The sequence below is a fragment of the Ovis canadensis genome, chromosome 24, assembly GCF_042477335.2.
Source record: "Ovis canadensis isolate MfBH-ARS-UI-01 breed Bighorn chromosome 24, ARS-UI_OviCan_v2, whole genome shotgun sequence".
Taxonomy (NCBI): domain Eukaryota; kingdom Metazoa; phylum Chordata; class Mammalia; order Artiodactyla; family Bovidae; genus Ovis; species Ovis canadensis.
In genome coordinates this window covers 16,597,207-16,620,579 of record NC_091268.1, presented here as the reverse complement: position 1 = coordinate 16,620,579, position 23,373 = coordinate 16,597,207, and the positions used below count along the sequence as shown (strand labels likewise).

The window sequence follows — 23,373 nt, the reverse complement described above, 5'->3', positions numbered from 1 at the left end:
CAGAAGTATGGTGTTAAGACATTTATTACATACAGAGCAGACACGTAGGGTCACTTGCAGGGCCAAAGCCTGAGGAGAATCGTCCCAGCCCCTTCCCCTGGCTGCACCCACCCGGCTCACCCCCAGGTCGCTTCAGGCCCCCTGAGGACAGAGAGGGACTTGACGGACATCACAGTGGAGAGTGGCAGGGCGTGGGGGAAGCCTGCAGCGGTACCGGCTGGGCTCGGGGGCAGCTGCCCAGGGTCTGTGCTTCTCTGTGGGAGGGGGTGGGCAGCAGGGCCTGGGGCGACCCTGCCCAGCGCCTGGAGGAACAGGAGTGAGGCCTGGGCGGGGGGGGTAGCAGTCCAGGGCGATGCCCCTCAGAGCAGCAGGCACGGACGCCTAGCAGCTCCTCTCCTTGGCCCTTGGCCTCTGCTCGAGAGCCTGTCATCAGGGCCCTCATGGGAGCAGGCCGCGCCACCGGCCCCAGGCACTTCGTAGCGTGTCTTAGGAGCAGGCTCCTTGGAGACTACACCGGAGGCAGGCCCTGGAGCACTCCTTCCCATCACCCTGAGGCTGAGCCTACGTCCAAGGACTGACCCCAGGAGAGGCCAGGGCCCCCCCTTCTTCCTGAGGCCTGGGCCTGCCCTGGCAGCCTGAGAAATCCCACCCTAGGGGCTTCTGAGAAGGGTGGGACTCAAGGGGCCTGCTCCTACAAGGTGGGTCTTTGCCCAGGTTGAGCCAGTGGGGAGGGGAAGACATGGGTCCGTGAGGGCCTAGCACACGGGATGATCACAGGGCTCGAACGGGATGAGGGCATCTGTCTGTCTTCTCGAGCAGCTGCCCCAGAAGCTTGGTTACGTGCTTTCATGCCAGTTCCCAGGGTGGCAGGGGTTGGGGTGGGGGAGAGCCCAGGGAAGGTGAGCAGCTGGGCCAGCTCCCTGAGGGTTGGAGCCCCGCTCTTGTGGACAGCAGTCAAAGGCAAGTGGACCAAGGGTGGGAAGACTCAGCAGGGTTGAGTCCCTGCTTGCCCCCCGGGGGGACCCTGGGAGAGAGTGATGGGAGTGGGGGACTCAGGGTGGAGCTGGGGCCACCTGTAGGGGTGTGCCCCGGCCTGACCCCCCCCTCCCCGGGGTTCTGCCTCGCTCTGGCCCTGCAGTGCCCTGGGCCTGGAGGACTTAGGGCCAGGTGCCGGCCAGGAGCTGCTGGGGGGCCGGTGTTCCAAGAGGCTCTGCAGCCTCCCTGGTCAGACGCCACCCGCTCCCTGCCCCACCCCCAGCCAGACCCGCTGCTCTGCCAGCTCGCAGGGGGAGGCCCGGGCCTCAGGTGAAAGCTGCAGGTTGAGAGGTCAGAGTGGGGTGGACGGGCGCCTGGCCGCCCGGGGTGGCGGTGGGCAGGTGGGCGGGGCGTATGTACAGGTGCGGGCGGCGTCAGGCGGGCAGGGTGGAGGGGCGCAGCTCACTCGGGGGTGTAGGACACCTGCCACACGATGATGTGGCTGCGCTCAGCCTTGGACAGCACCGGCTTCACCTGGCTGACGTCCCCCATGCCCTCCTCCGGCTCGTCGTCCTCGCCGTCGCCTGAGGAGAGCATGGCTGCGTGAAGGGGCCGCCCACCCGTGAAGGGGCCTCCGGCCCAGGACGCCCCGGCCCTGCCCCTCGTTGCGCCCTCACCGATGCGGAAGTCGATGTAGCCCTCCCCGCCGCTCAGCACCAGCACATTCTTCAGCTTCTGGGCCTCGGCATCTGCGGCAGGGGCAGCGGGCCCGGGGCCCTCGGAGGGGCTGTCAAGCACGCTGCCATTCAGGGTGGCCAGCACATTCCCTGCCGATGGCACAGGGCCTTAGCGGGGCAGCGGGGACCCCGCACGGCCTCCTGCCAGAGCCTCGCTGCAGCCCTCGGGGTGGGGTGGGGTTGGGGGGTGCCAGGAGCTCACCTGGCACCGAGACGAAGAATTTGACGGCGTCCCGGTGGCCGTGGAAGCAGAGCTGCGCCTGCGCCATGGAGCAGTAGGGGATGAAGCTGCTGGCTGCCCGGTCGCTGCTGTCGTCCCCGTACACATGGATGATGCCGCCAGGGCGGGCCCCCTCTCCCGACGTGGGGGACGTCTTGTTGGCTGAAGAGAGAGGGGCCGGGGGTGCTGAGCCTGCACACTGGGTGGGTGGGCCTTCCAGCAGGTGAGGGATGGGGTGGGGCCTGCCTGGGGCCCACAGCTGAGCCAAGGGCAAGGCCATCTCAGCCCCAGGGCGCCCAGGATGGGGGCCTCCTGAAAACGAAGGTGGGCACTTTGGACTCACCTCGCAGCCCCAGGAGCTGGCCTCGGTGCAGGACCACGGCTGGGGAGGGTGAGGGCAGGGCAAGAAAGGGAGAGAGACAGGTGGTCACAGAGGAACTGGGCAGAGGGGGCTGCGCCCGGGCAGCCCGCATCCACCCATGTCCTGGCAGTGCGCCCGCCGGGACCCTAACGTGCGCCCACCGTCTCCGCAGGCACCTGGGGGCACTCACTCTCAGTCAGGGGGATGGAGATGACGACTCCATTGCCGGTGCCCACCCAGAGGCGGTTGCCCGCAATGAGCAGGGCCGTGATGCGCACGAAGGAGAAGCCCAGCTTTCCCGTGCCTGTGGGAGCAGGGGGTGGTCAGCGGGGCGGCCTCGGGGGACCCCCACCCCACACGCTGGCCGGCCGCCCTCACCCAGCATCTTGCTGACGTAGGGCTCGATGTCCACGTCCTGCAGGTGCTGGTGGGTGTGGGCGTGGTAGAGCCGCAGTGTGGAGTCCAGGCGGATGGACACCCAGACCCCGTCGCCGATCCATGCCAGCTGCCGCACCTGGCTCTCCCGCCGTGGGTGGGCATCGAACGACTTCTGTGGGGTCAGGGCAGCCCGTCAACGGGGCGGGGTCCCTGAAGCTGCCACAGCCTAGGCAGCTCACAGCCGCCTTTCAGGGCCTCATCGCCCTCTCCTCCTGGGGGCCCCGGGACCTCCCCACAGCTGTGCCGAGGGAGGTGCCTGGGGCCTGTGCAGACTGCGACTGCTGGGTCAGAGGGAAGCAGCAGGTGGGCTCCAGGCAGATGGGCATTCACAGCCCGGCCGCCCTTTGCTGGCCCATGACCTCGGACAAACCAGTCGCCCCCTGAGGGCGTTTCCTGCGACCCCACGAAGCCCCACGTGGGGAGCCCTGCCGCACTCGCCTCGATCTGCATGGTCTTGGGCTGGATGACGTGCACCTTGTTCTTGTAGCCGCACCAGACGCGGTCGTGCACGACGGCCATGCAGCGGATGGAGTGGTGCGGGTGGCCCAGGTCCATCAGGTGGTAGTTGCTCAGGTCCCACTGGCCATCTGCACAGAGCCCGCGAGCCCTGCTCAGGCCTGGCTGCGCTGCCTCTGCTCATGCGGGGGGTCCCGCCCCGAGGGGATGTCAGGCCCCCCTGCACCCTCAAGCCAGCTCTCACCTTCACCCCGGTGGAAGATGGCCAGGGTCCCATCGGCCAGAGCCACCAGCACGCGCCCCTTCACGTGCCTGTGACGGGAGGGCAGGCGGGCGGTGAGCTGGGCTCAGGACTGCCCGCAGCCCTCCCTGCCCGCCCGCCCGGGTGGGGTCACGCACACCAGGCTCAGCACCGAGTCCTTCAGCTTGATGGAGTGCAGACACTTCTTCCAGCCGGCCACAGCTGAGTGCACATAGAGCCTGCAGGAGGAGGCCGGTGGGCGGGGGTGCCCAGGGCGCCCTCCCCACCCTGACCCCCGTGGCCCCGCCTACCAGCCGTTCTGGGCTCCCAGCCACATGGTGGGCGCGGCACTGGTGCTGCCTGCGGGGTCCCCGCTGGGCTCCGGCTCGGGCTGCACGCCGCTCACGTCAGCCTCTGGCCCGTTCTCACTGTGGGGAGGATGGTGGCTCCAGGGAGGTCCACGGAAGGCTGGCCCTGCCCCTGCCAGTCCCCCCAACTCCCGCTGTCCCATCCTGAGAGAGCCCACCTGTCAGGCTGGGCGCTGGGGGGCAGGGTGGGGGCTGGGTCCGTAAAGACATGCTCCGTGAGGGGCCCGGGCCGCACAGCGGCTGCCTCTGCCTCGCTGGGCCCTGCATCGGGCACCTCTGTGGCCTCCGTGGCCTCCTCCGTGGATGGAGCCGGGTTGACCTTCCCATTGGCGACAGCCGACACCTCCCCTGTGGAAGGGAGGGGTGAGAGGAGATGGCCATAGGCCTGGCCTGGGACTCACCCTGGCCCTCGTCTAGCACCAGGGTGTCCCTAGGGCCCAGGACTCACCCTGGCCCTTGTCCAGCACCGGGGTGTCCCCCCGGGAGGAGCAGTTGCTGCGTGGTACGTTGCAGCGCGTGGCACAGCCCACCAGCGTGATGCCTGCCAGCACCCCATCTGTGCCTGAGTCCTCGGGGTTCACGTCGCTGTCCAGGAAGATCTCCCCTGGAGGGTAGTCGCCGTCGCTGGCGGCTGGAGGGAGTCATAGCCGTCACCCCGTTCTGAGGGGCCCCTGTGACACCCCCCAGCTCCAGTCCCAGTGTGGGTGTCGGGAGGGAAGGGGCTGCCTGTGACGCCACCCCATCTCCTTGTCCCGGGTGAGCACCACACTGGGGTCTCTGCCTCTGTCAGCGACAGGACGGGGCAGTGAGCGCCCCCCGGATGCCCGCCCTGGGGACCCAGCACCCACCAGGGATGCTGGAGATGCAGAGCACGTGGGCATTGCACACGGTGAACTGGTCCACGACAGTGCCCGGCTGGTTGGCGTCGATGACCACCACTTTGCTGGTGGTCAGCGTGCTGGTGAGGATCCACACGCGGCTGGAGGTGGCATCCGCCTCAGGGAGCTCCTTGGCCTGTTTCCAAGCACAGGACAGGCTGGGGCACCCACTACTCTGGCAGCAATGGGGGCCAGTGAGGGGGCCCCACAGTCTCTCAGGATCTGGCCTTGCCCATGGCCTCAGGGCACCTGAACACCCTCCCCCGTGTCCAGGACAGCAAGAAGGCAGAACTGTACTCTGTGTCTAGGTCCAGGCACTCAGAGCCTCACCTCCCCAGAGGAAAGCTAAGTTCCCAGCATTAAGGCGCTGACTCCTACCTCAAGCCTGGAGGTGAAGTGAAGCCCCAGCATCCAGCCCCTAGCCTAGCTCCCCCGCGGGCAGAGACTCCCGCCGGGCTGCCCTAAACCTCCGCCCCTCCTCGCTGCCCCGCCCACCCTCAGCGGACCTCAGGTGAGCCGGGTCTCAGGCCACTGTCCCCAGCTATCCTCCAGACTGGGCGTGGCAGAGCCCTCTGGACGACAGGACGCCCGCTACCCTGACCTTCTTCTTCTCGGGGGACGCGTGGTTGCTCTTGGCCTCTCCTTCCACTTCCCGGTCGCAGGTCAGAGGGTCGCGGCCCGGCGTGGGCTTGACTCCATTTCCAGGGCCGTCCTCACTCAGCTTCCAGCCGCTCAAGTTGACGCCCGCGGCACACCACAGCTGGGGGAAGGCGGCTGTGAGGTCAGGGAGCCGGCCTCCCCCGGCTTCCCCGCCCTCGTGGACGTAGCTTCTGGGGGCCTCTGCCGCCTGGCGCGCTCCGGAGCCTCACCTTCATGGTCGGGTCCTTCTCCACCAGCGGGCGGCAGTACACAGGGACCGGCACATTCTTCATGCGGGTGTCCTCCTGGCCGCCGTTGGGACTCAGCTGCAGGAACAGGGCAGCGCGCGCTGTGGGCGCCAGGCCGGGCAGGCTCACCGGTGTGCGGCTGCCGTCTGCTGCCGGGTGCTGCCGGGTGGCGCACTTGGGACCGCCCTGCCCCGCCCACGCCCCGCCCCAGCTTGCACCTGGGACCCCGCCGCGCCCCAGCACCTGCTTGTACTTGGGGGCCCGCCCACGCCCCGCCCCAGCACCTGCTTGTACTTGGGGGCCCGCCCACGCCCCGCCCCAGCACCTCCTTGTACTTGGGGGCCCGCCCACGCCCCGCCCCAGCACCTGCTTGTACTTGGCCGGCAGACTCCAGCCGCAGGCCTGCAGCCGCCCGTCGTCATTGCGCACGTGCTCGCGCACCTGGCGGTACTGCTCGCGCTTCTGCTCCCGCCGCGCGGACGACGTGCAGTCGCTGGCGGGGAAGGGCGGGCGGGTCACTAGGTCTGCGGGAGGGCGCCTGTGCCCCGGGGCTCCCCCTCCTGGACCTGCACCGCCCTCGCCAGGCACGCATCTGACGGCTCAGAGGCCACTCCAGCAGCTTGCCCCGGCCCAGGTGTCCCTGTCGCCGTCACCCACGGCCGTCCCCCTTCCTTCCCCTTCCCTTCTGGGGAAACCCCCGCAGTCTTCTGGCCTGGCACAGAATTCCCCATTCGGCCCTGGACCCAGATTCTTAGCTTCAAAACTAAGGACAGCACAAAAATCCAGACACAAACTCATTCCCCAGGAAGGAGCTCAACGCTGCAAGAAAAGTTCCTGTCAACTCCGAGAACCTCTGTGGAGCAGAGGGTGCAGGAGCCGCCCGATGGGGCTAGGGTCGCTTCTGGCTGCCTGGTGGGGGTCACTAGAGGAGCAAGGCCCAGCCCCTGGGACCATGCGGAGGGAGTGGGGGGAGCATGGCCTCGGCCAGGGATGCCCAGTGCTCCCATGGGTGTGCACGCCTCAGTGGGACCCCAGAGCAGCACGGTGGGGGCCGGAGGGGAGGGCCGGGGAGACTCACTCATCTGGGAAGAACTCCAGGGGCCGGCTGCCCACTGCACTCTGGCACATGCCATGGTTTCGGCGCTGGCTGAAGCCGGCTGTGGTGGGTGACTTGTAATGGATGTTCACAGAGGGGTAAGACCGCTTGGCCGGAGGCGGGCTGGACGAGGAGCTGAAGAGGCGGCTGAAGCTGCCGGCGAGGCACAAGGAGTGAGGGCAGGCCCTAGGGGCAGCCTCCCCAGTGGCCACTGCCCACACCCGCCCACAGCCCCCAGCTCACAACTGCCAGATGGTGGACTTCTTCTTCTCCTGGACAGACGGGTGCTCGCGGGATGCTCTGCAGGGAAGGGGACGGGGAGAGGCCCTGCTCAGCCCAGCCCAGCCTGACTCTACCCTGCCCAGTCCAGCCAGCCCCCGTGCCATCACTGGGCCCTCCTGCCTCCCTTGCTTCAGACCCTCCCCCTGGACACAAGCACGGGAGCATCAGACGAGAGGGGCTCCTGGGTGTTACCCATCACTTCCTAGAGGGACCCTGCCACGCTGGCCCCTCTCTAGCCCCAGCCTCTCTCTAGCCCAGAGGGTACATCCACACTGGCCAGACCAGGGCTGCACCGGAGGCCTGGCTCTGCTGGCCCCTGCAGACCCACCAGGGAGGCCCTGGCACCCTCAGTCCTTCGGGAAGAGGGGGGGAGGGGGAGGTCAGCCGCAGTTCCCTCCCCAGGACGTCTGAGGGCAATCCTCGCCCCCGACCACACGAGCCTGGAGGCCCACCTGATCATCTCAGTCCACCGCACGGCCTCCTGTAGCTCCATCAGCCGCTCTTTGTACTGGTTGCGCTCCATGAGCACGCGGGCCATCTCCACTCGCGTGAAGCGGCGGCGCTGCGCCATGGGGATTTTGTCCTGCGGGGAGAGTGCCTCTGCTCAGCGGTGAGGGGCCGCCTCCGGGAGTGGGCGCACCCCAGGGTGGCTTCCCCATCGGCTCAGGCAACACGGTGGGGAGGGCTGGGCTCGGGACAGCACCACCCACCCAGAATGGGTCCCCTTCTTCCTAGAAGGCCACATGGCACACTCCAGGGCCACTACGCGATGTATTTTCCTAGAAGCTCCTGGCAATCCCAAACGCCTCCATCAAGGCTAACAGGTGGGACTGGCCCATGGGCACAGCAGTAAGGAGGATCTGGGGGGGTCTGGTGAGCAGGACCTGGGTCACTACGTCAGAACTCATTGCTTGAGGTACCGGTGAAGCTGCTGTCCCTTTCAGAACCGTGTCCTCATGCAGCCCTACTTGGGGCCGCCCTCCCTGAGTGCCCCCACCATGGCACTCAGAGTTCACAGCTGTGCTTGCGGCCTCAGGCGCAAGGCACCGGTCGGGCGCCTCCCCCACCAGGCCCCAGGTGGGTGGGCCTTGGGGAGCGGCAGCTGCCCAGGACACCTGTGGCTCTGTCCCCTCCTAGAGTAGCTGGAGGTGGGGGCCGCATAGGGTAGGCCAGGTGAGAGCTAGTTTCCCAGGTGCTGGCTGTGGGATTGGCCTCCCGATAGGTGTGTCACACGACCCCACAGTAACAGCTGATGAGTGTGAGGTTAGCATCCAAACGTCACCTCAGGTTAGAGGCCCAGGACCGCCCTCTGTGTAAGGAGGGCAGCCAGGTCGCTGGGCCAGGTGAGCGGGGGGAGCCTGCCCGTGACTGCAGGCAATCCACAGCTGCTAGGACCTGGGCGAGGTGGCATCCCACAGGAAGGGGGGCTGGTTCTGACCTCATAGAGTCCAGGGTGGGGGTGCTGCTGCTGGGTGCAGGCTTCACACAGGAGATGTGAAGAGGGCCCAGAGACTGGAACTAGGGCATCCCGCTGACCGCCCCATTGCGCCCCGCCCCGCCCCCGCGCCCCGCCCCGCCCCCGCGCCCCACCACGCCCTGCACGTTAATAGTGGAATATACCAATTCTGTACAGAGACAGCTGCTTACATCCTCCACCTCTTCTTTGGGTTCACGGTGGGCAGTGATGGCCTCCGACTTCACTCTGTGGGATGAGGACGGGAGTGGGGCGGCAGTGAGGCCCCCTAGGGCACCCACGGGGCTGTATCCCACCTCTCAGCTGCTCGCAGGGCTCTCCCCTCAAGCTATAGGCCCTGAGCATTCCTGCCGGAGCCCTGGGGCCCCCCACACCCCTGCCCATGTGCTCCCCGAAGCCCGGCCAAGGAACAGGACCTCCAGGCACCCGGCCAAGCGCTGGTGGGAAGGCAGTGCTGGCCAGGGGAGACCTGGCCCTGAGCCCCACAGACCCCGCACAGGCGCCCCCTGCCTCGGGCCGCCCCTCACACCTCCCTTTCCTGTCTACAGCCAGAGGCACCCGGTCGGGAGAGCGGGGTGACGATGGAGGAAAAGGCCACAAGGAGGTGCAGAGCGCTGAGGGGGTACCCCAGCCCTTCCTGGGCTGACTGAGGGCGAGGGCAGGGGGGATCGCCGGGACCCACAACGGCTAGAGGCCCTTTCCCCTCTCCCCTCCTCCTAAGCGAAAGGCCGCGTGTGAGCGCGGCGGGAAGGGCCGGCTCAGCCGCTGGATGAGGGACACCCAGGAGGGAGCGCTGTCCCTCGTGCAGGACTCCCGCAGGCGACAGGAAAGCGCGCCCAGGGCGGGGCCGGATCCCGCCCTCCATGCCCGGCCCCGCCCCCACGGGAGCCCCGCCCCACGGGTCACGCCCACCTCCTCAGCTCCTCCTCCAGGTCTTTGATGCGGTTCTCCAGTCTGAGCTTGGCCTGCCTGGCGGCCTCCAAGTCCCCCTTCAGCGCCTCCTGCTCCCCCGACAGCTGGTCCACCTTGGCGATGAGGTCGTTTTTCACCACGTTCAGAGCGTTTCTTTGAAAAGGCAGAGAAAGACGAGCTGCTGTGTGCATTAAGGGATGGGCTCTCAGAGGTGGCTGCCCACCCTGGTGATCTGAGCACATACACCCTGGTCCCAAAAGTGAATGAGCGGTGACAGGTGGTGGTGAGAGGCTGTGACCCCTGCCACCCTCCAGGAGGGTGGGCTCAGTCTAGTGGGTCCAGGTTCTCCCTGCAGGCCACCCTGCAGGCTGGGTGGCTGTAGCTGTTACAGGAGCCCCTGGCCCGTGAAGGGAGGGCATTCTTACTTGGTTTCTAGAAGCTGTGAGTTCTCCAGCAGCAGATTCCCCACTTCCTTGCCCATTCCTGAAACAGAGGGCACGGAGTTGTCACATGTGCCTGGTGAAGCCAGACCCTGATGCCCATCCCTGTCTCAGAGTAACAAACGTCCCCCTGGGGGAGGGGGTGCAGCCCACGCTGGAAGGACCCCACCCCAGGGGCCGACGCGAGGGGCCAAGGACCAGAGGCCCGAACTGCAGGAAGACACCAGGCTGGGCCATCCCGGGAGAGGCCTCTGCTGGTCACGGCGCAGGCTCTCCACCAAGCAATGCAGTCGGGGAGGGACCTGCTGCATGTGAGCTCGTGGGGTCTTGGCCTGACCTCTGCAGGGCACTGGGCAGGTCCCCGGGTCCTGGTGGACACCGCAGCCCTGGGCTGAATTCTAGAGCTCAGCGATGGGGATTGCGGCTGTCTACTGACATGAAGTCTGCGCACCAGCAGGGCCTGGACGGCACCTCGAGAGGACTCTGCACAACCTCCTCCATCTCTGCCCGCCCCGCCCAGCGTCACCACCCTCCCTCAGGAGCACAGAGGCTGCAGTTGTGGTGATGGGACAGGGCCCCGGGCCCAGGGGGAGGGATGGCCCATGGCAGGTACGGCCCTCAGCGGGCTGGGAGCAGACCTGGGACCTGGCCCGAGGGCAGGGCCGGCAGGGGGCAGAGGTGGGAGTGAGGAGGGCAGCGCTCTCGGGGTGGTGCCTGTGGGGACCCAGGAGGCCACAAAGCCCCAGAGCACAGCTGATCCTTTAGGACAGCCTCCTGCGCAGTTCGCCCCACAGCCTAACGCGGCCGCAGCGTGAGGTGACCCCGCAGTGTGCCCAGCCTGGATCCCTTGCTGTTTCCGTTCCCAACTCCCCGTCCCCAGCGGGGCCTGCCTGCCCTTCAGGTGGGACGCAGCTGGCCCTGGGCGCAGGCCTTCTGAACTAACGAGGCTCAGAGACACTGAGGCCCCCCTCAATCCATCGAGGGCCTGCTCTGAAGGGGTCAGGTATCCACTCGCCACGCCTGCTGGAGGCCCCATACCCCCGCCCGAAGCCACGGCCCTGCTGCCCCCACGCGCCCCCCATCAGGCTCAACAAAGCAAATGGCTCGGGAAGCGTGAGGGGGTGTTGGGGAGGCAGAGGAAGCCAGAAGTAGGGAAATGCATACTGAACCGGGGCCTCGGCCTTACCAAAAAAATCATCACGCACTATGGGCGCCATCCCAGTCCCACGGGAGACAGGCGGCAGGGCGGGAGGAGGAGAGGGAGAGAAGAGAAGCGCGTTAAGCCCGCGTGACGAGCGGGCGGGGGACGTCAGGGCTGCTGCTCGTCAGGCTTGGGGTGCTTGCGGGAGCGGGATGGCGGGGCAGAAAGGTCACCCTTGGGCGACGGAGAGGCCTGCCAGGCCAGGAGCGCCGAGCGGTGAGGGGCCCTCAGGGCAGCCCAGTGGACCTCTGACAGTGACCTCCTGGGAGAGGTGGGGGTTAAGGGTGGGGTCTCTGCAAACGAGGGGGAGCTGTGCCAGGCCCAGTGCCTTCGAGTGGGTGTGTGGGAGATGACCACCTGAGGGTGGTCAGGGCCCCAGAGCCTCTGCTGAGAGCAGGCGGGCAGACTGTGGCCCACGCGCCCCATGCAGAGGACCCCTGACTTCCAGGCTGCACCCGACAGAGGGGAGACACCACAGCATGGGGCCCGCACGCGGTATCGTTAATTCTCGGCCCTGTGGAAGCTGAAGAGACAGCCTCGGAGGAGAGGCCGGGTCCAGCGCGCAGCAGCTCCCCCTCACTTGTCGAGGTCCCTGTCCGCAGGCCAGTGGAGCAAACCAAAACAAGCTTCGGAGCAGCAGTGGGCTGGCAGCAGAGGCATGCGTGCCTTGGTGGCTGGGGCCGGGGTCGGGTGGGGACGGGCTGCAGCTGGGGTGTCCCAGGGTGCCACCCCTCCATCGGGATGCCACCGCGGGGAAGAGGGTGACAGCAGAGATACACACCTGAGAACTCCCCTGCAGCCACGTCCAGCGAGGCACGGAGAGACCGGGGGGTGGGGTGGGGAGGAAGCGACAAAGGTCAATTGGTGACTGAAACCAGCAGAATCAAGAGACTCTTGTTAAAGAAAAAGCAGCAGTGACCGGCCATTTCGGGTTGAAGAGCCCGAAAGAGTATGAGGTGACACCCCCAGGCCCGTGGGTGCCAACTGCCACTCAAGGCAGGGCCCCCGCGGGAAAGGGGAGGCTAGGACAGCACGGCCCTCAGTACCCGGGCCTGGGGTGGGCGTGGCCCTCTCTGCTCCCCCCACCCATCAGGAGGGCCACCCACCCCTGAGGCCAGCCCGTGTTGGGGGCTTTGGTGGGTGCTGGGCGTCCAGCCTCATAAGCACCCCCAGAGTGGGTGAGCTGCCGACACGGACCTGGGCTCGGGGGCGGGGGGCCTGGGCCAGCCCAGGTCTAGGTGAAGGGCAAGACCTCAGGTCAAGGACTGCCAGACGACCAGGGCCCTCTCCTTTGCCAGGAGGAAATCACTGAGTCAGGATGGGGTGGGGTGGCCCTTCTTTGTGCCACACTGCTCCCCGCTACCCAGCTGAAGACTTGATGGAATGGTGCGCTTCCATATGGTTCACTTCACGCAGAGAGAAATGGTGTAGTCACCCGACAGAAGTGACAAGCGACGGACTCTGCTGGAGGCGCCACAGTCGCTGCCTCCAGAACCTGGTGTTCTTCTCAGACCTCTTTCTACACAGACATCACTGTTTAAAAAACAAAATCTCGACCACACTCTCCATCGTCTTGGGCAACGCTCCAACCATCACCTTGAAAGCATCCACGTGGAGACGCCCCACTGTTTGCCGCAGCTCCTCTGATAGGCGTTTCGACCCAGGGCTGTGCAGGCACCACAGCACGTGCACGGGCTCCTGTGGGCATGCTTGGCCCTATCGGAGGAACAGTGGCCTAGCTCCTGCAGGCCCAGATGGCCTCCATGTCACCCATCAGCTCCCACCGCAGCACAGACAGCACCCGCTTCATTTTCATCAATCATTTGAGGAAAGAGAGTTATCTCTATACTCTCACGGTTCATTTCTGTGTTATTCCTGAAGTTGAGCAGCTTTTCAGGTTTGTGGGTCCTGTGAATGTCCTACTTTTTTCTCTACTCATTTCCTGTTGTATGTTACTTCTTTTAATGTTAATGATAGAGACCATATATATATAGGCTTTGGCCATGAAGAGAGGCGCAGATTATGAAAATACTCTCCGATATCCTCTTCCAGTTCTGTTATCCTTGTATTTTTAAGTTTCGATCTTTATCCACCTAGAAATTACTTATGTGCACAGTGTGAGGTTAGATTAGACTTCATTTTTTCCAAGTGGCTATTCAACGACTCTAGTACATATGCTGAGTCAGCCACAATCGGGCACCTTCTGGCGTCAGTGACGGGGGACCGGGCTTCCCGTCGCTGACGCGTCCCCCAGCTGAGCCGGACTCTGGGCACAAGAGCAGAGCCCCAGCTCAACCGTCCAGCTCATCCCTGGACACAGGGCCGGCCCCACGCTCCAGGGCTCCGTCCACACGTCCCAAGAGCTCTCCACCCTCCTCAGCTCCTCAGGGCTGCCTGCCCTGCCTGTGCCCCTCACACTGAAGCCTCCAGAAAGGCCCCCAAAGGCCCATCACCCCCAGGAGCAGGGTCTTGTTCCAGCAGAGCTGAGTGGTGCCCAAGAGGCCTTCCACCTGACAAAGTGCCGGGACTCGGGGTCGCACCCTCTAGCTGAGAAGACAGCTCTCCCTGCAGCCCCTCGGAGCAGACTCATCTGGGGTGCTAGTTAGGGCTTCCCGTGGGAAGATCAGGTCAGGCACCCCCACTCCAGGGAGCCAGCCCCAGGAACCCTGTGCGCATCACACTGGGGGCTGGCGACCCACCTTCACCTACGGCTTCAGTCCTGCGGTTCCAGGTAACACTCACTGGTGTGCGGTTTACAGGGACTGACATCCAGGGCGGTGCCACCTGAACCACAGGAGGTGGCCAAGCGCCACAGCATCTGCCAGCCCGGGAGGCGCCGAGGTGGGAGGGCAGGGACGGCCACACGGCGAGAGTGGACCCGCCATCAGCACTGCAGCCGTGGGCATGGCAGGGAGGGGCCAGCCCTGCAGCCTGGGGCCGTGGGGCAGGAGATTTGGCCAGCGGGAGGGATCGACACGGGCAGGCCACCCAGAGCCGCCAGGGAGCGGGGAGGCCTGTGAGCTCCAGCGATCTCTAAGAACCAGGTGAGGTGCCACAAGCGAGGCAGAAACCTCAGTCCCGACAGCCAAAAGGGAGACGACCCAAATGCTCCTCGGTGGCTGAACGGAGCACGAAGTGTGGTCTGTCCACACACTGGAACGCTACTGAGCGGCAAAACAGGAAGGCGATCCTGACACGCTCCTACGCGGATGAGGCTCAAAGGCACTCTGCTAAGTGAAGGCAGGCAGATGCAAAACGCACTGACATAAAGTGCCCAGGGAGGCATGTCTGCAGACAGGTGGAGGAACAGCGGCACGGGGTCGGGGGAGGTTGCGGGGACCGCTGCTTGTTCGGGGTGGCGGGTGAAGTGTTCAGAAGTCACACAGTGAGGAGCGCACAGATTGCGTGGCGTGGACATCCCACCTCTGTAAAGCTGCTGGTCGGGGCAGGGCCGCTGCCCGGGCTGGGTGTGAGGTCAAGTCCTGGCTCTGCCTACACACCTCACCCTTGTGACCCTGCTTTCCTCATCTGGGACGTGGGCCACCAGCAGTGCGAGGGGTCAATGGTGGCCGTTCATGGAGCGAGCTGGCGTCCCTCTTCTCGTAAGGACCGTGATGAACGCAGGGATCCTGTCACATGACACGAACGGGGAAAGGCACGAGGCCCGGGGCCCAGCGTCGTCACTGAGACCCCCCGCCATCAGCGTGGCCAGGAGCGGGCCTCCACCCCCGACAGGGAAGCGCACAGTGTCCTGTGCCTGCACGGTTTCCAAGCGGGCAGGGCCCTGGTGCGAAAGCTCTGCCGCGCACGAGGCTGCCCGCAGCCCCTCGCAGCCTCCCCGGCAGGAGGGCGCTCGCTCCAGGGACCACAGCCTGGACCCAGGTGCCTCCTCCCAGCCGCACCCGTCCCTGCCGGCCTGCCGCCCGTCCCCGAGTCCACACCTGTCCTGGGGGGACCCATGTCTAGAAACCTCTCCTGAAGACATCGCCAGACACTCTGGCAAAGACCTAAGCTCGCTAGTGGCTATGAGAGTGGAAGTCGAACTGTAAAATTTAGAACCAAGATGGAACCCATCAGGTCACTTGCAGTGACGTGAAGATAAGGAAGGTAAAACGCGCCATGGAATCTTAGTCATTCGGGGGAATATTAGCATCAGCACAGAGAACAGGCTGGACGTACGTGGCCGCCCCACACTCTGGGCACACGTGCTGGTGAGGGGATCTCTCGTCATGACACGGCGAGGGCGGGGGAGCTGCTTTGGTGTTTATTCTCTTGTCCGCAGGGTGTGATAATTATTTAACGTTATTACCAGCATGTACCCTTTTTCAAAAATTGAGAAAAATGCCTAAAAATTAAATTTATATGATATTAGCTGAAATATGTAAAAAAGAGCAGAAAGATGTCAAAATATTAAAGGTGATTATTCCTAATTAGTAGATTTTTTTGAATACTAATAGCTTTTTATATTTAAAAATATGTATTTTTATATAATGCTTAGGAGAAAGATTCCATTTAAAATATTTACTGCCCAGAGTGGGCATCCTTGTCTTGTCCCTAATCTTAGAGGGGACGCTTTCAGTCTTCCTGCATGGAGTGTGAACGTACTTCCCAGTCCTGAAATGTGTGTCTGACAGCCGAGACGGTGGTGAGTTTCATGTGTGTGTTTCACCGCGCCCCAATGCACATGACTGTTCACCCACAGCTGGGCACAGCTGTGCTGGTGCTGAGCCCCGGTGCTGCGGCAGCCCGCAGCCCCGACCCTGGGTAAGAGGCGGCTCCTGGGAACCACTAGACACAGGAGGCGGGGCTGTGCCGGCTGAAAATGCCAGCTGGGCCCCCTTCATCTGTGGGTCAGGCCCGGCGGTGTGGGCAACTGGCAGGCCAGCTGGGCGGCACTGTCCACACGGGAACCCGCTGTGGAGATGCCCCGAGCGCCCGCAGGCGTGTCTGTCAGGGGAGAGACAGCAGCAGCAGGACTGACAAAAAAAACTCCGGGATGCTGGACAGCCCTGCCTCCTCGAGCAGCAGCTGGTCAAACACCATCACACGTCAGAAGGCAGGGCTCCCAGATGCCGCTGGAGGATCGCTACCAGCCCGCTGGACACACGTCCAGATGGAGCAGCGGTGCAGGCTGCAGCTGCTGCCCCAGCCCAAGGAGAAACGAGAGGACCCACCCCCCGGGGGTTGGGAGGGGACGCACCGGAACCACGGCCCGGCCCCCGCCTCGCTGGCTTGGAGCGGGATGGACGCTTTAGGAACAAGGCTGCCTCTCCAGGCTCTGCTCTGGACACGTGCCGGTTCCAGAGGTGGGGCGGAACCTGGGAGACTGCAGGCCTCGCCACCACTGCCCTGAGGGCCCCAGCCCGGCCTCGGGGCTACATGGGCTCTCCCTGCACCATCTCAGACTCATGGAGGGCACTGACTGTCTGGGCATATTCCTCGCGAACTGAAGAGCTAACAACAGCCACCCTCCCAGAACATCTCCTGAAGGTGGGAGGGGTTCGGCGCAGGGGCCGCTGAGGACTACCAGGGACAGGACTGTTCTTGGGGTGACGGTGTCGTCTGCAATTAGTGGCTCAACTCTGTGAGCACCGCAAACCCCGCAGGGCGGCACCCTCCACATTTACAGCTGGTAAAAGAACTTCTCACAGAGACTCTGCCCTCATCACAAACGAGCACCCACAGCAGGCCCGGGGATGGCGGTGTTACCTAGCAGGTCGGCCCCTTCGTCCACGTCTCCGATGACCTCGGAGCCCGCCGTCGACAGCTCGTGGTACAGGGAGTCGGTGTTGATGCCGAAAGCCTTGTTCACGATTCCCTGGGTCGGGCTGCGAAGACACACGGTGAGGGAGGCCAGTGAGCGGGCAGCGCCGCCAGACCGGGCATGGGGCGCCCTGCGGGGCTGCCGACGCCAGCACCGCCGGACCGGGCATGGGGCACCCTGTGGGGGCACAGGGGCAGGAGTGGCAGGTGCTGGGTCAGCACCCCAGGTGTTTCCCGCCCGAGGAGCTACAGGCACCTCCCTTGGGGGCACCGACCCCGGCACGGGCTCTGGGCCCAGCAAGCACCTGCTGCCCGTGCGGTCCAGGCGAGGCTCCCGGCCCATGTCCAGCTCTGGGGTGGAGTCGATGATGTCCTGGACGTCAGACCACTCGTCACTGCTGCCCATGCCTGGGGGACACAGTGGAGCCTGGGTTGGGGGTGGCCAGCGGCTCCTGGCACTCCCTGTGGCTGCCCTGGGGCCCCCTTGTCCAGAGACCCCAGGCCAGGCCAGCGTGGGCGGGAGGGTCGGGGGGGTTCTTCTGGGGGCCTGGGGGGCCGGGCGCAGTACCTATGCTGACATTGCGCATCTCCTGTGTGACCTGCACCTCCATGTTGCGGCTGTTACGCTTCTCCCGTGCCCGCTTGCTGTTCTTGGAGCCGCCGTAGTCGCCCAGTGGCTGCAGGCCCTCGCTGAGGGGCGTGACTGCGGCCGAGGGCACGGAGGATGTGGGCGTGTTGGACTTGGTGCCCGTAGTGCTGGGCGTGGCCGCTGCTGAGGACTGGCCCGACTCGGACATCTCGTCCTGTGGACACTGGGGCCAAACACAGATAGAGGGAGGCTCGAGGCGCGGGTCTCGCCCCCGGGAGGCCGGCTGGACCGCTCAGGGTGGGTGGGCAGGTGACGTCCACTGCCTCGAGGCCCCCTCACTTGGGGTCTTTGTCACCCTGCAGTAACACAGCACTTGGGGCCAGAGTGAACGGGACGGGGGGCACTTCTCTCCCACCGGGCTGACTCCTCTTGTCACTCGGCTCATCTGGCTGAAGCCTCTGGCTCTCCAGGGGCAGGTACAGCTTATTTAAAAGGCTTCCCCAGGACAGACACGAAGTTATGTGGATGGGGCAGGTAGCCCCTTGCAGCTGGAGGGTGGACGGAGCTAAGCCACAGCCCAGGGCAGGGCAGAGGGCCCCCAGCGGGGGAGGGGGCTGGGGAGGCCGGGGTGCCTTCTGACCAAGTTACCGCTCCTCTGCGAGGCCCTAGAGGGCGGACCCCTCCTGCCCCGGCCACAGTCAGGGGCTGTGACACCCCAATTCTGCCAGCGGTGGCCCCTCCCCAACAAAGAGACACCAGGGGACGGGCTTCACTTAACCTCCACGGCCCAGCTGAACTGAAGTTTGCCTTCGACACCCACGCAAGTGCAAACAAGTTGAAGCCCGACTTCCGCAGAATGGGATGTCCCCCAAATATTTCAGGAGTGCAAAAAGACCACATTAGTAAAAACTGCTGTCGACTGGCGACCTTAAGGATCTCCCTGGAGACAGAACACACTGAATACTGTGCTCCCCTCCATCCATCTTTCCTGGGGAACCTCAGTAGCAGCAGCCCCTGATCTTCTGTGAACTGAGCCCGGGGCCCGCAGCTTCTCGCCTGTACAGAGAAGGGGCACAGTCTCTGGGGGGGGACAGCCCTGTGTCCCCTCCGGGCACACATTCTCCTTGGTGCTTCCAGAGGACCTGATGGTGGGCTACAGCCTTCTCCGTGAAGCTGGAGCAAAGCTGGGACTCCTGCCTGTAACTAAGCAAGGCCGACTGGGCTCCTGGGGCCGCCTCCAGGTGACCGGGGGTCAGAGCTGGTTGGGAACTTCTGAGATCTGCCTTGCCCCGCCTGGTCACCCCGGGTGCCACCCCTCCTGGGCTGAGACTCCTCCACCATTTGCGTCACCGCTAGGAGGGGCTTTCGTCCCGGTGCTGTGTCCCTAGGGGACACTTGGTGGTGTCTGGAGACATTTGTGGTGGTCAGAGCCAGAGCTGGGGGTGGGTGGAGGTGGGGTGCCCACAACACCCCACAGGGCACAGGACAGCCCCCCAGCCACACACACTTGGCCGCGTTGCCAATGGGCCGCGGTGAGAGGTCGCCTGCAAACACTTTTGATTTGGCTTTGGGCTCTGCAGGCTAGGGCCCATTTGTAAAGGACAAACCCTCTCCTGCCCACAGCACTGTGCATGTTGTGGGCCCCTGTGACGGCCCCCTGTGCTCTGTCCACCCACGCGACAGAGGCGCGTGGGTGATCCATGGTGGGGAGGGGGCTCCTGCTGGTGCCCGAGGAGGCCAGTACGTGAGGCTGCTGTCCCGGGATTTCACAAGGACGGGGCGCCACGTGAGCCCACGCCACACGGAAGCACACATTTCCAGACCACCTGACTCAACGGCCATGCTCCCTGCCTGTCTGTGACTTGAACACTTTTGCTCCCTGGGCCTCCTGACCCTGGTGATCACTGCGAGGGTGAGGCGGCATCACCAGGCCTCCCTGGCTCCCCGAGCTGTCCGTTGCCCTACAAGAGGCCACCACTTACCCACAGGACACTCCCTGGCCACTACTTACCTAAAGAAACCTGCCAACCTCTAACACCAACGTGCAGCAGTGGCCTCCAAATGCCACTCCAAATCCCACATCCCAGCGGCCGTGCCTCCCATGAGGAGCCACAACTGTTTGGTTAAAACACTGAAAGTACAGTACATAAAAACAAAAAACAAAACAAAAACAACAAAACAAATTTAAAAATTAGGAAAACCTGAAAACCTACAGCATAAAATAAAAAGAACTTAAAAGTAATTGTTAAAAGAAATCAAACAAAACACACCTATGAACTAAAACATAAAAGACTATGGTTTATTAAAAGAGTACGATTTCAGACAACGCAGGAGGAGGAGAGACGCGGTGAGGACGTGAGGGGCGGTCCAGGTGGCCGCCCCACCTGCAGCTCTGAGGCCCACGCGCTCGGCAGGAGCCCTGGGGAGCCTTCTGCCCAGACCCCACTTGCCGGCGGGACCCTCAGTAACTGGTGGGCACGAGGCTCACTCCACAGAATGAACGCAGAGCGAGTGGGCTCACTTTCCAACACAGCTGGTAGCTGGCAGCCTCCTGAGGCCTGGCCGGGTGCTGCAAGGCCGGGGGGAAGCTACAGGGAGGCCTGGGCCCGGGTCCACCCCTGACCTGGAGGCCAAAGGCTCTGCCGCCCACAGGCACCCTCTGACGGCCTCGGAGGGGCATCACCAGACCCAGGGCGGCCTCATCTCCCACAAGGTGGCCTCTTCACGGTCAGGAGGTCCGTGGCCTGCCTTCTCCAGGCTGATGCAGCCCACAGACCAAGACACGCGGACAGTGCCGGGGAGCCCTGCATGAGTGCCTGCCCTTGGCCTTGTGGGACCCCAGTGCTGGGGGGCAGGGCGCTGCTCACTAAGCTGGGCAGCCCGGATGTCCACCTTCTCAAGCTTGGGCCTGGAGGTCATCAGTACAGGCGGGCCAGGGAGAACAGCCCAGAGAAGAGAAGCTACCCCCGGCCTCCGGCCTTCTCCTAGTTGGAGCGCAAACCTGGGACACCAGGACCACGCGCGGGGAGAAGCCTGGTCTGGGGTGTGGTGAGGGATGGTCGCTGTGCTCAGCCCTGCCCTGGGCTCGCCCTAGCACAGGCAGACTCCCAGAGCGGCCGGGACCCCGTGCGGACAACACCCTCCTGGACACAGTGGGGCAAGGCGGGGCCCCCACTCCGCGGCACGGCTACAAAACCTGGTAGCTGGAGCTGAGCTGCAGCTGGCCGAGGTCACTCAGGTGCCAGTGGTCCCCCGCAGGCGCGGGCTTGCCCCCCATCTGTGCACGTACCGAGCCATCGGCCAGGGGGAAGACGCTCAGGGACGTGGGGCGCTCCTTCCTGCTGAAAGGCAGAGAGAGGACAGGGAGGGTTTAGAGGAGGGGCTCCCGAGGCAGGGCTGCAAACCATTCCTGGACGCACGGGCACCCACGGTGCAGCTAGGGTTGCTCCCCCGGATGCCCCTGTCCAGGGCTGAGTAGGCCGTGACGGTCTGGGCCCGGCGCCTGAGACCCCCACTGACTGCAGCCGGGCTGACTAGCCTGCTCACTCGCCCGGGGCACCTCCGCTCCGCGGTGGTCCTTCGTTCCATCCCCCTGTTGCAGCGTCACCACCCCTTCATTTGCGTCCACTGTAGACAGAGGCCTGCACGGCAGGGCCTGCGGCGGCCCTGTGGCTCCGCCGGCGGCACGACTGGCTTCTCCTTGGCCAAGCTTCTGCCTCCAAGGGTCAGGAGGGGTCAACCTTTCTCCCCTGCTGCTTGTCCCGTCACTGCTATCAGGAGCCCTGGGTCTGGAGTAGAGAGCTCATGCTGTCTGCAGCCACACGAGTTTTTTCCTCGCTCCCAGCGGTTCCTCCTTTTAAAGCTCCGCAAGCAAACTGGGAACGTCCAGTAGGCTGGATGGAAGCTCAGAGCCACCTGCCGTGGCCGGTCAGTCCCTGGAAGACGCTCTGGGCTGTTAGTGGCGAGGGCACAGAGCCAGGCCCGGGGCGGCGCAGAGTCCATGCTGCTCAGAGCCTGGTCAGGCCAGGCGTCTGGACCCCTCACACAGGCGCTGAGACGGGGGTGGCGAGGCCGCTTCAGGGGTCCCCAGGGGCTGGTTCAGAGGCTGGGCTGTCTGGAGGGGGGAGCCTTCTTCACGGCGCCTGGCGGTGCAAGCGGTGGACAGGCAGGTGGAACGGCCAGGGGCACAACTCCAGGAAGGAGCTCTCTGCTGGGGATCCCCCACAGCTCCGGGGCTGGTGCGGCTGGGGCCCCCGTTTCCTGCCTGTCTGTCCTGCTCAGGAGGATGCTGCCCCTGCAGAGCAGCGTCCTGGATCCTTGGGGCCTGGCTGTGCCCTCCGGGGCTCTTCTGTGGGGACAAAGCCAGAGGAGGTGCGCCTCCTCCGTCAGCCCTTGTCCCCCAAGACAGACGGTGCTTTCTACAAGGCTCAGCCATTACTTAGAAGGAGCCTGGATGGCAAGCTAGGCAGGCTGGGTCCGTAAATCCACCATGGTTCTCCCCAGGGCTGTTTGCTGGCCGCAGGCCTTGGCCCCGGGCGTCCAGGGAGGCAGCGCAGCCTATGGGCTCCTCCTTGGGGCTCCCAGCCTTTGCTCGCTGCTGCTCCTCCACGGGGCTCCGGTGTGGGGGGCTCCTCTCCTCGGGCCCAACTCTGACGGGGGGCTGCACACCAGGGTCCTCTGGGCCAGGCTGTCGCCAGGTGCCACAGGGCAATGTGACGGTAGGGGCAGCATGGGGCCGCCTGCCTCCCAGGACGGCACTCTTCTCCGCCGCCCGCCTCCACGGCTCTGTGCACGCATGGAGATGGCCAGGCCCAGCCCCCCGATGGAAATCCTCACGAGGGGTGAGTCCCACGTCCTCTCCTCTCTGAGCCTCAGGAGTGTTCGCTGGGGATTGCTGTTGGCTGGCCATCCGGAGCCCGCCCGGCGCTTGGCCAGCACATCCTCCTGTTTCAGCCCGTCCACCCCCGAGGCTGCAGCCTGAGAGGGCCACATGGCTCACAGATGGCATGCCTCTGGCTCTGGGCTGAGCGACCGAGCTGGGCTGCCTGACGCCGGGCGCAGGGTCTCCACCGGCACCTGCCACCTCCTGGGGTGTGGACATGAGGTCCAGCCTGTGGCCGGCAGGTGTTGGCCAGTGGGGCCTGCATTGCTCCCGTCTCTGAGACCCACCCGCCCTCCTCAGCCGCAGGCTCTGCAAACGTGCGTCCGGAGCGTGCGATCGACGCGCGACCCTGGCAGCCGTCCGGGCTCCCCCAACCCGAGGCCTGGGGACGGCTGCGGGCTTTACCTTCTCCTCCAAGACTGGCGAGGGCTGCGGGGCGGGACAGCACACGGCAGGGCGGCACACGGCGGGACGGCACACAGTGGGGGCAGCACACAGTGGGGGCGGCACGGGGCGGCGGGGGGCGAGACAAGAAGACAACATTAGAGGGCGATGGTCGGGGCTGGGGGCATGTGTGGGCACACGGAGAGGAATGGGCCCCACGGGAACAGACTGACGTGGGACACGCAGACGCCTACTCCAGACGGACACAGGACACAGAGACACACACCTTCTTGGCTTGGACGGCAGGTGGCACCCACTCAGACAGGGTGGGGGGTAAGCGTCCTCCCCCAGACGCCCTAGCACACGCGGGCACAGCCGCGCAGTGGCAGGGCACACGGTCACACACGCCACGTTCGCGGCACAAACATGCTCATCAGTTTTATTCTAGACACACAGGTTCATGACACGGCCAGGGATGGAGGGAACCGGCCGAGGCTCAGGGGCCAGTGCTAAGGAAGAGGCCCTCCTGGGGGAGCCCTCACAGGATCCAGAGTCGCGGCAGGACAGGATGTACCCCAGAGAAAAGCGGGCCTCCCCTCAACCTGCCGTACGGGCCCCAGCGGGACGGTGCTCCCTCTCCTCCCATCAGGGTGCTGTCTGGACGCAGGGGTGAGGCTGCCACCCACATGTGTTCACCTCGAGTCTGCCCGAGGCCGTCAGACACGCATGGGGCCCCGGAACCTCTCGATCACAACCCAGGTCCAGGCGGGGCTGCAGGGCATTAGAGCC

At 65.0% G+C, this 23,373-nt stretch overlaps 1 protein-coding gene across 11 annotated transcripts in view; it reads right to left on the bottom strand.

Moving 5' to 3' along the window:
- Positions 1–8: 8 nt before the first annotated feature.
- MAPK8IP3 (mitogen-activated protein kinase 8 interacting protein 3) overlaps positions 9–23,373 on the bottom strand; it is a 45,796-nt gene continuing 22,431 nt past the window's right edge. Inside the window, exons 5-33 of one of the 11 annotated variants that reach the window (XM_069570470.1) lie at positions 22,606–22,629; positions 20,515–20,659; positions 17,298–17,541; positions 17,035–17,137; positions 16,676–16,794; positions 11,748–11,759; positions 10,952–10,969; positions 9,751–9,808; positions 9,326–9,478; positions 8,560–8,641; positions 7,392–7,522; positions 6,901–6,957; positions 6,640–6,810; positions 5,928–6,054; positions 5,544–5,639; positions 5,276–5,434; positions 4,645–4,810; positions 4,245–4,427; positions 3,955–4,144; positions 3,740–3,856; positions 3,587–3,667; positions 3,432–3,499; positions 3,170–3,318; positions 2,672–2,843; positions 2,484–2,597; positions 2,276–2,314; positions 1,915–2,094; positions 1,653–1,802; positions 9–1,559 (exon numbers count right to left, since the gene is read on the bottom strand). In XM_069570470.1, the coding sequence (XP_069426571.1) occupies positions 1,438–1,559; positions 1,653–1,802; positions 1,915–2,094; positions 2,276–2,314; positions 2,484–2,597; positions 2,672–2,843; positions 3,170–3,318; positions 3,432–3,499; positions 3,587–3,667; positions 3,740–3,856; positions 3,955–4,144; positions 4,245–4,427; positions 4,645–4,810; positions 5,276–5,434; positions 5,544–5,639; positions 5,928–6,054; positions 6,640–6,810; positions 6,901–6,957; positions 7,392–7,522; positions 8,560–8,641; positions 9,326–9,478; positions 9,751–9,808; positions 10,952–10,969; positions 11,748–11,759; positions 16,676–16,794; positions 17,035–17,137; positions 17,298–17,541; positions 20,515–20,659; positions 22,606–22,629 (3,430 nt within the window). In that variant the 3' untranslated portion in view covers positions 9–1,437. Of the gene's footprint in view, positions 1,560–1,652; positions 1,803–1,914; positions 2,095–2,275; positions 2,315–2,483; positions 2,598–2,671; positions 2,844–3,169; positions 3,319–3,431; positions 3,500–3,586; positions 3,668–3,739; positions 3,857–3,954; positions 4,145–4,244; positions 4,428–4,644; positions 4,811–5,275; positions 5,435–5,543; positions 5,640–5,927; positions 6,055–6,639; positions 6,811–6,900; positions 6,958–7,391; positions 7,523–8,559; positions 8,642–9,325; positions 9,479–9,750; positions 9,809–10,951; positions 10,970–11,747; positions 11,760–16,675; positions 16,795–17,034; positions 17,138–17,297; positions 17,542–19,329; positions 19,420–20,514; positions 20,660–22,605; positions 22,630–23,373 lie in introns of those variants that run through there. The other 10 variants (XM_069570475.1, XM_069570471.1, XM_069570472.1 and 7 more) reach the window with 10 other exon arrangements.